The sequence below is a fragment of the Protopterus annectens genome, chromosome 1.part2, assembly GCF_019279795.1.
Source record: "Protopterus annectens isolate FY-2018-M chromosome 1.part2, PAN1.0, whole genome shotgun sequence".
Taxonomy (NCBI): Eukaryota; Metazoa; Chordata; order Ceratodontiformes; family Protopteridae; genus Protopterus; species Protopterus annectens.
In genome coordinates, this window is record NC_056727.1 from 1,115,314,693 (window position 1) to 1,115,327,922 (window position 13,230).

Consider the following 13,230-nt stretch of genomic DNA (forward strand, 5'->3'; position numbering starts at 1 on the left):
GAGATTATTGGTGAAGAGAGAGAATAGTAATGGTCCAAGGATGGATCCCTGGGAAACACAGAGTGTGACAGGAAGTCAAGGAGATAGATCATTAAGCCAGATAACAGACTGTTGGCGGTCAGTTACGTAGCTGTTAAACCAGTCTGCAGCTGATTAGGAAAAGGATAGGTTAGTGAGAATGGAAATTAGTTGTTTGTGAGAGACCATGTCAAAAGCCTTGGATAGATCTAGAAAAGTGGCAGAGGAGTAAAAGACATTATTTTTGTGTTGAAGGATAGTGTTAGTGAAAGATAGTAAGGTGGAGGTAGTGTTGTGGAATGGTCTGAAGCCATGTTGGTTGCTGGACAGGAGGTTACTTGTTAGGAGGGAGTCCTTGACTTGGGTGTGGATGCATCTCTCAAGTATCTTGAAGAGAGGGGAGAGAATGGCTATAGGACAGTAGTTGGAGAGTTCAGTGGAGGAGCCACCTTTATGTAGGAGAATTATGTGGGACATTTCCCATAGTGTAGGGACATAGCATTTGGTTAATGATCCATTAATCAAGATGGAGACTGGGTAGGGTAGGGTAGGGCTTCGGCTGCTATTTTTAGGTATTCACAGGGGAGATTGTCAGTGGCTAGTTTGGTAGGTTTAAGGTTTAGTATAATTTTTTTGATGTAAGAAGTAGGTATTGGAGTAAATGAAAAAATGGTGGGCAGAGTATTTGGTGTTGGTGAGGGGAGGGTGGAGAGGGGGTTGTGTTGACTGGCCAAAGCTGGCCAAAGCTAATATGGTTTCAGTGAAGTGTTTGTTGAATGCGGTGGCAATATTGTTGGAGGAGGAGAATGGAGTTAATGGTGGACCAGAACTGCCTGGGGTTGTGATGGGAAGAGTTTAGGGCAGATTGATAGTATTTTGTTTTATCTTCTTTTATTTGCTTTTTCACCTTATTTCCCCATTCTAGAAATGACTGTCTAGAGGAGGGGGATTTTTGTGAAGTGCCAGTGCTCCCAGGCTTTGTCCCTGTATTTCATTAGTGAGTTGATGCTTTTTTGTAGCCAGGGCGGTGTATTGTGCCTTAACCCTGGCATTTCTTATGGGGGCATGTGAATTTAGGATGTTTATGAAGGTACTATTGAAGAACTATACTGATTCATCCAGATTGAGGAATTTTAGTGGTCACCAGTTACATGTTTGAAGTGATGAGGTAAAGGTGAGAGGGTTATAGTTTTTCTTGTTACGTATTTGTTGATAGATAATGGGTTTAGTATTATTAAAGTGGTGTTTTAGAAGGAAAGGTGGGGTATGGTCACTGAGGCTGTCTGGTAGACAAACAGCTAGGTATAACTGAGGGGATTTATTGACTAATATCCAATCGAGAGTTGACTGTTAGAGCTTTTATTTATAAAGGTGGGTGACTGTATAAGTTGAGAGAAACCATGACGGTTTAGGTGGTGGGATTGTTGGTTGTTGTTACAGGGTAGCCAGTTTATATTAAAATCACCGAAAATTAAGGTTTCTTGTGGAAGGGAATGGCTAGTCCAACTGAGGAGATTTTCAAGGGGTGAAGTTTTTTGGCCAGGTGGGAAGTAGCATCCAATGATGTTGTTTGTTTTATTTTCATTCAGTCTGAGGTTAGCTTATAGGATTTCTTCATTACCAATTTGTGGGGCTGATTTGTTGAGGAGTTGAACATTTAGGTGGTGTTTGAACATTAGGGCAACACCACCACATTTCTTAGATAGCCTATCCATAAGAAGTATGTTATAACCTGTAGGTAGTATTTCCTCACTTTTAATGTGAGGTTTGAGCCAGGTTTCAGTTAGAATGAGTATGTCTGGGGAGTAAAAAGCTATGTTGGCGTGTAGGACATGGGTTTTATTGGTTATGCTTCTGATATTTAGACTTAGTAAGAGGAGGTCTGATGGTTTTCTGTTGGCTGTTAGTTGTGAGATGGTGCAGTTTTTTGGTAGGTTATAAGGTATGGGATTGGAAATGTTTGGGCTGGGGTTAGGATGGATGTCACCACTGAGGGCTATTTTAGATAGGGCTGTATACATAAGTTTTTTAAGTATGTTAGTTTGTCGTATTTCAGCGAGAATTTTTGTTTGTAAATAGATGTGACTGATAGTCTTTTGGGCATAATGGGATAGTGATTGTTTTTGGTATTGATGTTTGTAGGAAGAGGGTGGGTGGAATATGGTGGTGAGAGTAGTGGTGCAGTGAAAGTGGTTGGGTGGATGTATTATGATGACCTGGTAGGCAGTAAGGTGTGCAAGAAGAGTGTATGTTAGGAGTGTTAGTATGCTTTGAAGTAACATAGTTGTATGGGTGAGAGAAAAACTAGGTGGGGATTGGTGGTGGAAGAAGTAGAAGTAAGAGTAGATGGGTTGGTTAACTGTTTTTATGGGGCTAGGTGGGTAGAAGTTACAGAAGTGTTGTGATTGGTGCTTGTGTGGGTGGGAGGGGTTTCTGGATAGAATAAATATAGAAGTAGTGGGGACGGGTGAGAATTGGGGCCAAGGTAGGTGAGCGGAGTGAGTGGTAGTGAATGGAGCGGGTAGACCTTAGTTCTTGGCCTGCAAAGGTGCCCCTAAGGAAACAATCAGTTGTACGAGCTAGCAGGACAAGGGACAGCTACAGGTAAGAGGGAAATATTGTATCAAATGAAAGCTTGGACCAACTGCTTGAAAGCAGTTCCCCAGTAGAAGGCAGGCCCAGTACAAGTATAGTAATTAAACCAGGAAAGGAAAGTAATTGTTGGTGGCTGAGACACTAGTTAGCTATAGGGTCATTATCAGCTGAGAAGCTGTTATGGCAAACCAAATGTACAGGCTAGGGGAAAGTGGGAGGAAGGACTTCATAAAAATAAGAGATGCAAGGGGAAAGACTGGGATACCAGCGTCAAACTAGTGATGTGCTTCAGGTAAGCAATATCAAATAGCAACAATAACAAAAGTACATAGTAGTAAAATAATAAAATGTGCTTTGTAATGTACCTTGTAATGCACCATGTGAATGTAACGTACCTTGTATATGTAATGTATTTGTACATGTAATGTAATGTAATGTACCTATGTACCTTGTAAATGTAACATACCTTGTAACGCATAGTGTAAATATAATCTACCTTGTAAATGTAATGTACATTGTTGTAATGCACCTTATAAATGTAATGTACCTTGTAAATGTAATGTACTTTGTTGTAATGCACCTTGTAAATGTAATGTACCTTGTAATGCACCTTGTAAATGTAATGTACATTGTAAATGCAATGTAATGTGCTTTGTAATGCACCATGTATATGTAACATACCTTGTAAATCACAAAAAAATGCAACAGCTGGCTGGAGGACTGATACTTTAATTAAGATAAAATCCCAAAAATAAAGTATGAAAAAGTATAAAAAGATGAGTGCTTTCACATCAGTAGACGGTGCTTCTTCAGGTCTAAAAAACATCAAACCAAGTGTGCATAAATACATCAAATCACCAATCATTGTTTTAATGACCTTAACGTAAGCACAGGTTTTAAAGGGATAGAGTCATTTAACCCTTTTCCTTTTGTGCAGCAAGTCTGAGAATCCATTTAGTTTCTAGACCCTCAGCTAGAACACTATCTGTAACAAAAAGCTTCTCAATAATCATTCATTCAAAATTGTGTCCAGCCCCTTCCTTAGCAACATGCTTGGCTAAGGCATTCTTCATATCTTGCCTATTAATATTATAAAGATGTTCCCTGATTCATTCTCTAAGACATCTATTCATTTTTTCCTACAAAATAACAACTACAGGTTTGACAAATAGCAAGGTATACTAAATTTTGTGTGCTGCAATTTGCAAATAAATCAAATTCAACACACACAGTATTTCCAGATGCATTAAGAGCACACAGAAGCCACAGTCAGTCTGGGGCTGGTTTCTCCCTTTTTCTCCAGATCCCCAATAAGACTACCCACTGGCACAGCTATAGAGTTGAGATCTCAGCTAAATGGCCAAGCCATGACCTCCAGCACCCTCTCTGTCCAACCAGTGCTTTGAGTCCCTGCCCAAGTAGCTGACACACACACTCTTTGAGGTTTGATTTACACACACACACACACACACACACACACACACACACACACACACACACACACACACACACACACACACACACACATATACCTGGGAAAGGCTGGCACATGTTGACCAGCTATGCCCCCTTTCCTTTTGCCCAGCCTATAAGGTAGTTATCACTGCCACCAGCCAACTCTTTATCAGCTACTTTAAGGCCCTTAACAAAGAGTGTCCAATCTTACTGTGTAATATTAATATTAATACAAATGGTAGTTTGACCAAGAGCAAGGCTATTAGGACTGGCCCACACAGTGTCACCAAATAAATATGCAAATACTCTCAAAACTTAAATATCCCTAGACAAATCAGCCACAATGAAACGTTTAAATATATTTAATAATAAATAATAAAAGAACAAGAAAATACTCAGTATATATTCACAGTGACATCAGAGTTCAAAATCACAGGAATACTGTGTGTGTGTGTGTACCTGTCATCCTCCCAGTGTATGTCCCCACTGGTGCCAGTGGTGAGGATTGAGACTCCTTGATTACTGGTCCAGTGGTGGGGTGTCACAAATGTAATGTACCTTGTAATACACCTTGTAAATGTAATGCACCTTACAAATGTCTAATGTACCTTGTAATGAACTTTGTAAATGTAATGCACCTTGTAATGTACGTTATAAATGTAATGCACCTTAGCACAAGAACAAGTGGCCTGGCCTGGCCTAGGACCAAATCTGGGTTAACAGTGTATCGTACTATGACTCTTCATGCATTTTATTTATTTATATTTGTTAACCAGGGTGGAACACTGATTCACATTGACCTTTTTACGTACTTAGCCAGGGGCAATATCTTATCAAGTAAATAGTGCAGCATCTCACGGTAGACAACTAGAAGCCGAGGGAATCATACACTTGACTAAAGTGAGTAGATCATTAATAGTTCATAGCTTTAATCATCTGTGTTAACTGCCAAACCAAAGTTATGATTTGTGTGCACTTGTTTTGGGTTTACTTGCACCATATCCTGAATAATACAATGAACCACATCTTCTACCATTACCCAGATTTTAATTTCAGTCTCTATGATTTACCTTTTATAGCAGAGTTAATAGTAATTATGTTCTCCCTGACTGCAATGCCATTCCTGTTCATTCTAGATAACAGTAGGTATTGGTAGCACCAACATGGAACTGATTATTACAGGTTACATTGAAAACATAGGGCATAATCGGACCACAGAGATCTAATGGCTTACCACAAAGTTACAACCCTTGTATTTCAATACCTGTTCTTTGGTGAGTAAAGTTTGAATGATGATAGAAGGTTTCAGTTAAAAGATGGTTGGTGAATTTTCTTTGGGGAAACACTTGGACATTCTTAAAATGTGCTGTTTGAACCACTGTAATGTAAATGATATAATTTCAGAAATATAACTGACTGGTGAGGTTTTCTTGTAGTAACAGAGTGATCCCTGTGCTTTATCAAAAGAGCTAAGAGAATATTTATAGTTCAGCACCCTGCACATTGGATACTTACTAAATGCAACTTGCCATCCTTCAGCTCTCTGGTTAGCGTGGTCTCCTTTCCATCCCACTTCTGAACATGAACAAGCTTACTGTCTATTATCTTAACGATGGACTGCAAATCAAATTACAAAACACTGTTATCACAGTGCTTTTTCCAAGGCACTTTGTACTGTGATTTCAAATACAAAGAAACATGAGAACATTACATCAAAGTCTGAAAATTTGACTGTACAATAATAAAGAAATACATAGGACTAAATATATTAAAACTTCAGACACTGGCTTAATTAAAACAGAATTAACTGCAAGCAAAATAGAAGTGATTTATTAAATATTAAAAAACAAAGTGCACATACATCTCTCTAATATTGCAGGATGGAATGGTAAATTAAAAAATATGACAAGGGGTTAACTTGAAATGTCCAGTGTCAGGAACAAGTACACAGGGTTTCTGTACAGGAGTTGTGAATTCAGTACTTCAATGAATATGCCTTTATGTACAGGATTTGCCAGACCTCAAGTGCACCTGTGTGCTACAGTACTTAAAATCATGTCTTGACCTATTCCCTGTATCCTCCCATCAGAGACACCAAACCTGTCTAACCACTCAAATATTTTGTAACATGGTTATATGTGGTCTAAACTGGTATGCACTTGATGTCCTGAGACTTGTGACTGAAGTGTGTGACAGGAATTAAAAAGCAGAACAAAAACCAAGGTCAGTCAGGAAGCTTTTGTTCTTTTGAGTCAATTTGTTTCTTAATCTTACATTTTTTATTTCTCACCTGACCTATATGTCCAGGCCAACTACATTGTCAGAGTGTCAAGACAACTAGTTACCTCTTTGGTTGAAAGAGGCTCTTATTAATTTATTTTCTTTGCATTTTATATACTTTTCTTAAACATGTTTCTATTCCTTATTAATTTCTTAACCGATTAAAGTACCAGAAGGCACGAGAATGACCATTTTCAAGGGTAACCCACATGCACTGGCAATTAGTTACTTCTAAAGTCATTCAACATGCCAACTGGTATTAGAGAAATCAAATTCCAGACTTCAGAAGGCTATTAAGCAAAGAGTGATTGCTGACTGCATCTCTTTAAATTTTGCTTGCTAAAAGAAAGTTGTCAGCATTAGAAACAATTTGTTTTGTGCCTTCATCTCTCTCAAGGCATTTGAAAGGAAAAAGTTATTTATTTATATATTAAGATAGAACCAAACACCCTAATACTGGGTGATTTTAACTACCCTGCCATTAACTGGGAAAACTACTCATGTCCCAACACCTTTGCGCAACGGTTCTTGGAATTCATAAATTCTAATGCCCTGGATCAACTAATCCATAGTCCCACCAGGGGATCCAATATCCTAGACCTGGTCATTACCAACATGGGAAATCAATGCTCCATACCTATGGTCTCCCCCTCGTTAGTGAGGTCTGACCATAAGCTAATCACCCTTAACATCCACATCCCACCCCCACCTCCCAGTAAAGAAACCACCATAAAAAACTTCTCCAAAGCCAACTTCATGCTACTCAAGTCAGAAGTGACAAACTTCATAACACCCATGCAGACGGGAACTGAAAGTTCAACTGCTGAATCCTACACTAAGGCACTGTATGAGCACATCCACTCATGCATGAATCGTGCCATCCAAAATAGAACCAAAATGCTCTCATCCAAAAAAGGAAGCCAATCTGGTGGTCCCCTGCCATAAACAAACTTTACAACAAAAGGAAGAAACTTTTGCAGAAAAGAGGAAAATCCCAGGATGCAAAAACTCCCTTACTGGCCTCAGTAAGAAACTGAGATGCCTCATAAAATCCTCCAAAGCTAGTTACGAAAATAAAATTGCCAAAGATTCCAAAGACAACCACAAAGCATTCTATAACTATGTCAAGAATCTAAATGGCAATGCTCAGATCTGCGCTGAGCTAAAACAGAATGGCATTAAATATACTGATCCAAAGGATATTGCCAATATCCTGGCAGATCGATTCAGTGCCAACTTCACCCCCTCTCACCCCTAAATGGCCCATCTCAATACCGAAGATTGCCAAATTCCAGTAATAACGGCTACACAGGTACAAAACGCACTCTCTAAAGCCAAGAATACAGCATCCATGGGACCAGATGACATCCCGGCCTGTGTACTACATGAACTACAATATGAACTGGCACCTCACCTAAGTGTCATGTTTAATCATAGCCTCACCTCAGGTTCCGTGCCCACTGGGTGGCCTAGAGCTACAGTTATCCCAATCCACAAGGGGATCCACCTTGGATCCCGGAAACTACCGTCCCATCAGTCTGACAAGCCTTATCTGCAAGGCCATGGAGCGTATTATCATGGAACTTATAAACAAAGACATTGGCAACCTTCAAACACTGGACCCCACCCAGTTTGGGTTTGTGAAGGGCCGATCTTGTCTCCTGAACCTGATTGACTTCTTTGAATCAGTCTCCAGAGCCATGGACAAGGGTAAGGTGGTCCACACAGCCTATCTAGACCTTGCCAAGGCCTTTGACACCATCCCCACTCTGGAATCATAGATAAACTTACTAAGTTGGGCATTAATCCCTATGTCACCCAATGGGTTGCTAAATGGCTTACTGATAGAACCCACACTGTAAAAGTAGCCGACTCCAAATCCAGCTCCAGACAAGTGACAAGTGGAGTACCTCAGGGTTCAGTCCTGGGGCGCTCTTGTTTGGCATCTACTTCTCTGAAGTACAGGTCAACACTAAGGGACTCTGGCTAACAAAGTTTGCAGATGACTGCAAACTGGGAGCCATTATTGAATCCCCAAATGATGTGGATACTCTACAAAAGGGCCTTACAGAAACAGATGCTTGGTGCCAGAGCCATGGGCTCAAGCTCAATGCCAAGAAATGTATTGTTATCCCTTTGGGAAAAAAACATGTATCCATGAATTACCATATAGGTGGCAGTACACTAAACACAGAAAGTGTGATAAGAGACTTAGGGACACAGGTGGACAGTGGTCTCACCTTCGATAACCACATCGCCACAACAATCAGGAAATCCTTCTATGTGGCACACCTCATCACGAAGGGCTTTTCATCCAGAAAAAGGAGGTCATTGTCCCACTGTACTCATCCCTCATTAGACCCATTATAGAATACAACGCCCCATTTGGTATGTACCTCTCAAGACATCTGCAACAACTGGAAAGGCCTCAGAAATACCTCACTAAAAGAATCACAGGCCTAAAGCAGATGCCCTACGCTGACCACCTTAAAAACTCCAGCTATACTCTGTCGCATATCGTCTACTCAGAGGCGATCTCTGCTTAACATACAAGGCCATGTCAAACCCAGAGCTGTTGGACATGCTACACTTAAAGAAATCCCAATCCCTCAGAGCTACACGCTCCAGGGATCTAAACCTTGTCATCACAATAAACAAAACATGCTGGAGGGATAGGTTCCTGACCCAGAGACTCCCCAGACTCTGGAATAGATTGCCCATACATGTCAAGCAGAGTGCCTCTTTGGACCTCTTCAAGAGGAACCTTGACGATTGGATGGGAGAAAGGAAATTCACCCCAGGGATCACGTCAGTCGCCCTGCTAGACAGGGGTCCAGGAAAGTAAATAATGTGGGAAGAAATAGCCAGGGAATTGTTATGGCTAGGCTTGTATAGGCCCTAGGGCTGATAGCCTAGTACCAACCTATGAACCTATGAACCTATGAACAATAGTAGGAAGTGTGCTGGATTTGGACACCTCCGTGGTACTTTATGGTACTGTATAATCCCAATCTTCTTTATTATGGGAGATGAGACACTGAAAATTTATTTTCAACAAAATGAACCAATGGCTACAAAACACAATGTACATGAAAAGGCCTTTCTGTTTCAAAAGTCTAGATGTGTGTGTGTGTGTGTGTGTGTGTGTGTGTGTGTGTGTGTGTGTGTGTGTGTGTGTGTCAGCACATGCTTGCATGTTTATTTCTATCAATGTGTGGGGGGCTGAGGGGCTGTAGTAGAGCCAGCCAGTAATTATGCTTATTCCTCTTTACGAGTTAATGCATTACTTGCAGATAATACATTATCCCACCCGTGACTTCACTGTGCATGTTCTTGTGCTTAGTGAATGAAGCAATGCACTTAGAATTTGTAACTAAAGTGAAATACCATGTGATTGGTGTGTAAGTGCATGTAGAGCTATACAGACGCACAAGCATGAGTCTCTGCCCTAGCACAAGTGAACATTCTCAGAGTGTTAACAACTGGTTCACAGGCAGAACATTTTAAAGGGGTCTTATTACTTATTTTGTCCATGCAGTACTTTGCGTACTTTTGCCTATAATTGCAGTTCAGCAAATATGTGAAAGTCAGCTACATATGTTTCACTGTAAGATGTAGCTACAGCTTTACTTTCTTACCAGTTATTTCTAACAGCTTCCATATTCATTGGCTGTACATGGTTTAAGGAAGTTATGTGAAAATTAGATCATAAGCCAGTGGCCAAACAGAGACAGAGCAAACTATGCTGATCTGGAGCCATTTGATAATTGTTTTCTTACACAATATTTTACCTGTTTGCTGACATGCAGCCATTAGATTTACTAAACAATGGTTCAGAAAGGTCCATGACCTATGAAGTGAAGAGATTTATTTATTATTTATTTACTGATTCTAAAAATATATTTCATAAATTTATAACCTTAGCTAGATAAGCATTGCATGAGACAGGAAACAACAGCAAGAAAGTAATACAAGGAAAAAAATTAAGATCTCCCACCAAATGCACATACATTATAAAGTCAATACATTAACACAATGTTATTTAGGAAACATCATCAATAGCAGACAAAGCACTTTGACTATATATCACATCTGGTTGTAAGATCACAGGCCAAATGACTATTTTTCTGGCATCTAAACCACAAGAGGTACCATATGACTGACTGATTTCTGCCTCATGCTGCCTGCATGATTATTTGTATATTAAGGAGGTATGAAGGACAGTCCGATTCTATACTTTGATGAGGGCTAAATGGTATTTTTGAGGTATTAAGGTGGCCAAAAATTATTTGACTATTTAGGATACACAGTATTTGGTCACAAAAACAACTTTGTGTCTGAAACACTGCAAGAGATATTTTGTGAATTTCAGATGTTTTAATTAAAACTGTCAACTTGTCCCACTTATTTATATGCTGAGTAACAGCTTGAGGGCAGCATAATTTCTTAATTCCTTTGTGTGCACCAATGGAACAAGATATCTGAAAGGAAGGTGGCCTACAATGCCTTTTATTAACTTCTGCACAATACAGGAAAGTGGCAGAGCTAAAGAAAATTAAGTGGAGATCAAAACACATAATCTTGTTTGAGGATACTAATATGTGGAGCATAATGAGGGGGTGGAAGGTATGTTGGTAAGGACAGATGGACGCAACAGTGAATAACAATAAACAAGAGGCCATTATTTTGCAAGAACTCATAATTTTTTCATAGCTGAGTGTGCAAAGGATTTGTGGACAAAGGTTAGAACAATTGCATTTGGCTTTACCCCTTTCTAAAACATTGTACTACCTGAGTTCAGGGTGTAGGATGCCACAAAAAAAGATGCCATAATTCCAACATACTGAGGCTGTTTTAATTAATACGGGATACACCTCTGCATGGTTACAGAGTCAGAAAAACAGTATGATATCCAGGTGAAGACAGTAGTAAAGAAAGTTCCCTGGAACTTATTAGGACCTTCAGTAAGAAGTCAGTCTGGGATTACAGAAAGTTGAATGTCATTCTGTTAACGAGCATAAGGAGAAATAGTGTACACACTCCTCTGGCAAAGTCAATAAATATAAATAGTGAATGACCAAAACAATGAAAGTAAAGCTTCAGTTGCCAGAAATTTGACTAACAAAATAGTTTTTTGCAGAAGAAAAGTCCCCCCAACGCACACTTAGGAAATAGTGCCCTCACACCTCTGTGACTTGCATATTCTCATTTTGAGGTTGCATGCCTCCTTCATAAGACGGTGACACTCGAGTAAAAAATAAAAGTGCGCTACTGATGCTTGTCCTTATAATCTCGCCACTTCAATCAGTTGGGATTTGCAAGAGCAACCTTATGCATATGAACCAAATTGAAAAGATGGAAGGATCAGAAAACAGTGGTAAAATCATAAGTTGCATGAAAAAAGGGATGAGGGAGAAAGTATGGGAAAAGGATATAAATTATCTTGTTAAAAGCATAAAGGTAAGGAATATAATAAATTAAATCTGAAGGTAAACAAAAGGATTTAGAGGATGAGAAAAAAAAACAGTGGGAAAGCCAGAAAAAAATAAATTAAAAGTGTTGTGGCATAGTTAGGTAACACTTGTTATGAAGATGACTGGACAGAAGAGAAATAGGCAAAAACAAAGGTTACTAGGTTTGTGTATGGTTATGTGTGTGTGGAGGGAATGGATAGAAGGCTAGAGTTCAGTAATAACTGATGAATTAATTATTTGCTTTGTTATTTACACCTATGAGGTAGGGGAGGTTTGGATGGAGACAAATTGGGCTATGGCAATGGAGAATGGTGAGAGGGAAATCATGGAACTTCACAGAGATGATGCTTTGGGTTTGAATGAAGTTTCTCCTTAAGTGATAGAAGAGATGCTGATATTTTTTTATTTAGCTAGTATCTGAACTGTACAGTCCCCATTTATGTTCCTATTATTTACTATTTATTTATTTTCAGTTTGTTTACCAGGTGGGTGGACTGATCCAAGGACCGTTTTCAGGTACAACAAATGCCTTAAGCAAATACAATTAATATTACAATGAGGAACATACAATGTACATTACACTTCATCCTTTTGCAATTTCTTTACCTGCTTTTTTTTTTTAAATATTTGCTAAAAAGTAAATAAATACCTCAACAGATTTTGTAGGAGCCTCCGCCTCCTAGTGCACATGGCCTGCATCCAAAAATTTAATGTTGCTTCTAAATGTTTAGACCTTTTACAACTGAAAGATGCACTTTTCCAATACCTAACCAAAGCCATTGATACTGTTTTCCATTTCTTTCTAATGAAACAATTCTCATCCGTTGATATTCAGAGGCCATATTGTTTTTCTTCTCCATCAGCAGGGCAGGCCTGATGGCTCCTCTTCATAAACTCAGCCAACCTATCCATTTTGTGCGGGTGAGAACTGGGTATCCTCAAGCTAAGCAAGAGCCCCATGGCCCATTTTTGCCTGCTAAGGGAGCTCAGCTGACAGTCCATAGTGGCAAGAGTCAGATGGAAGGGAGCAGACCAGCTTGCTCATTCTGCAGAGTGGTCTACACTTCCTCTACATAACTCTCAACTGTCCAGAATATTTCAGAAACCCCTGATTTTGTCTCATATTTTTGCCTTGTCCCTTGTAAAATTTTTGATTTTCTGGTAAATCACCAAGGATTACTGCCATTTAGTAATATTTAGCCATTAGAATTGTGCTTCTTCTTAAACAGAAAATGCATGTTGACGCAACACCTGTTCTGTTAAGTTTTTAAGTGAGGTAGAGTAATATTTAACATTTAAAAATTCTCCCTGATTTTGACCATTTGTCACCCAATTATTTTTGTCTTTGAACAGAATTGTTGCACAAATAAGTTGAGAGGTGTCTTCCCCTAGTACAGCATCATCCTGC

At 39.4% G+C, this 13,230-nt stretch overlaps 1 protein-coding gene across 1 annotated transcript in view; it reads right to left on the bottom strand.

Moving 5' to 3' along the window:
• LOC122792256 (fatty acid-binding protein, heart-like) overlaps positions 1-13,230 on the bottom strand; it is a 177,878-nt gene that overhangs the window by 57,812 nt on the left and 106,836 nt on the right. Inside the window, exon 3 of the mRNA XM_044060006.1 lies at positions 5,584-5,685. Coding sequence (XP_043915941.1) covers positions 5,584-5,685 — 102 coding nt within the window. The remainder of the gene's footprint in view (positions 1-5,583; positions 5,686-13,230) is intronic.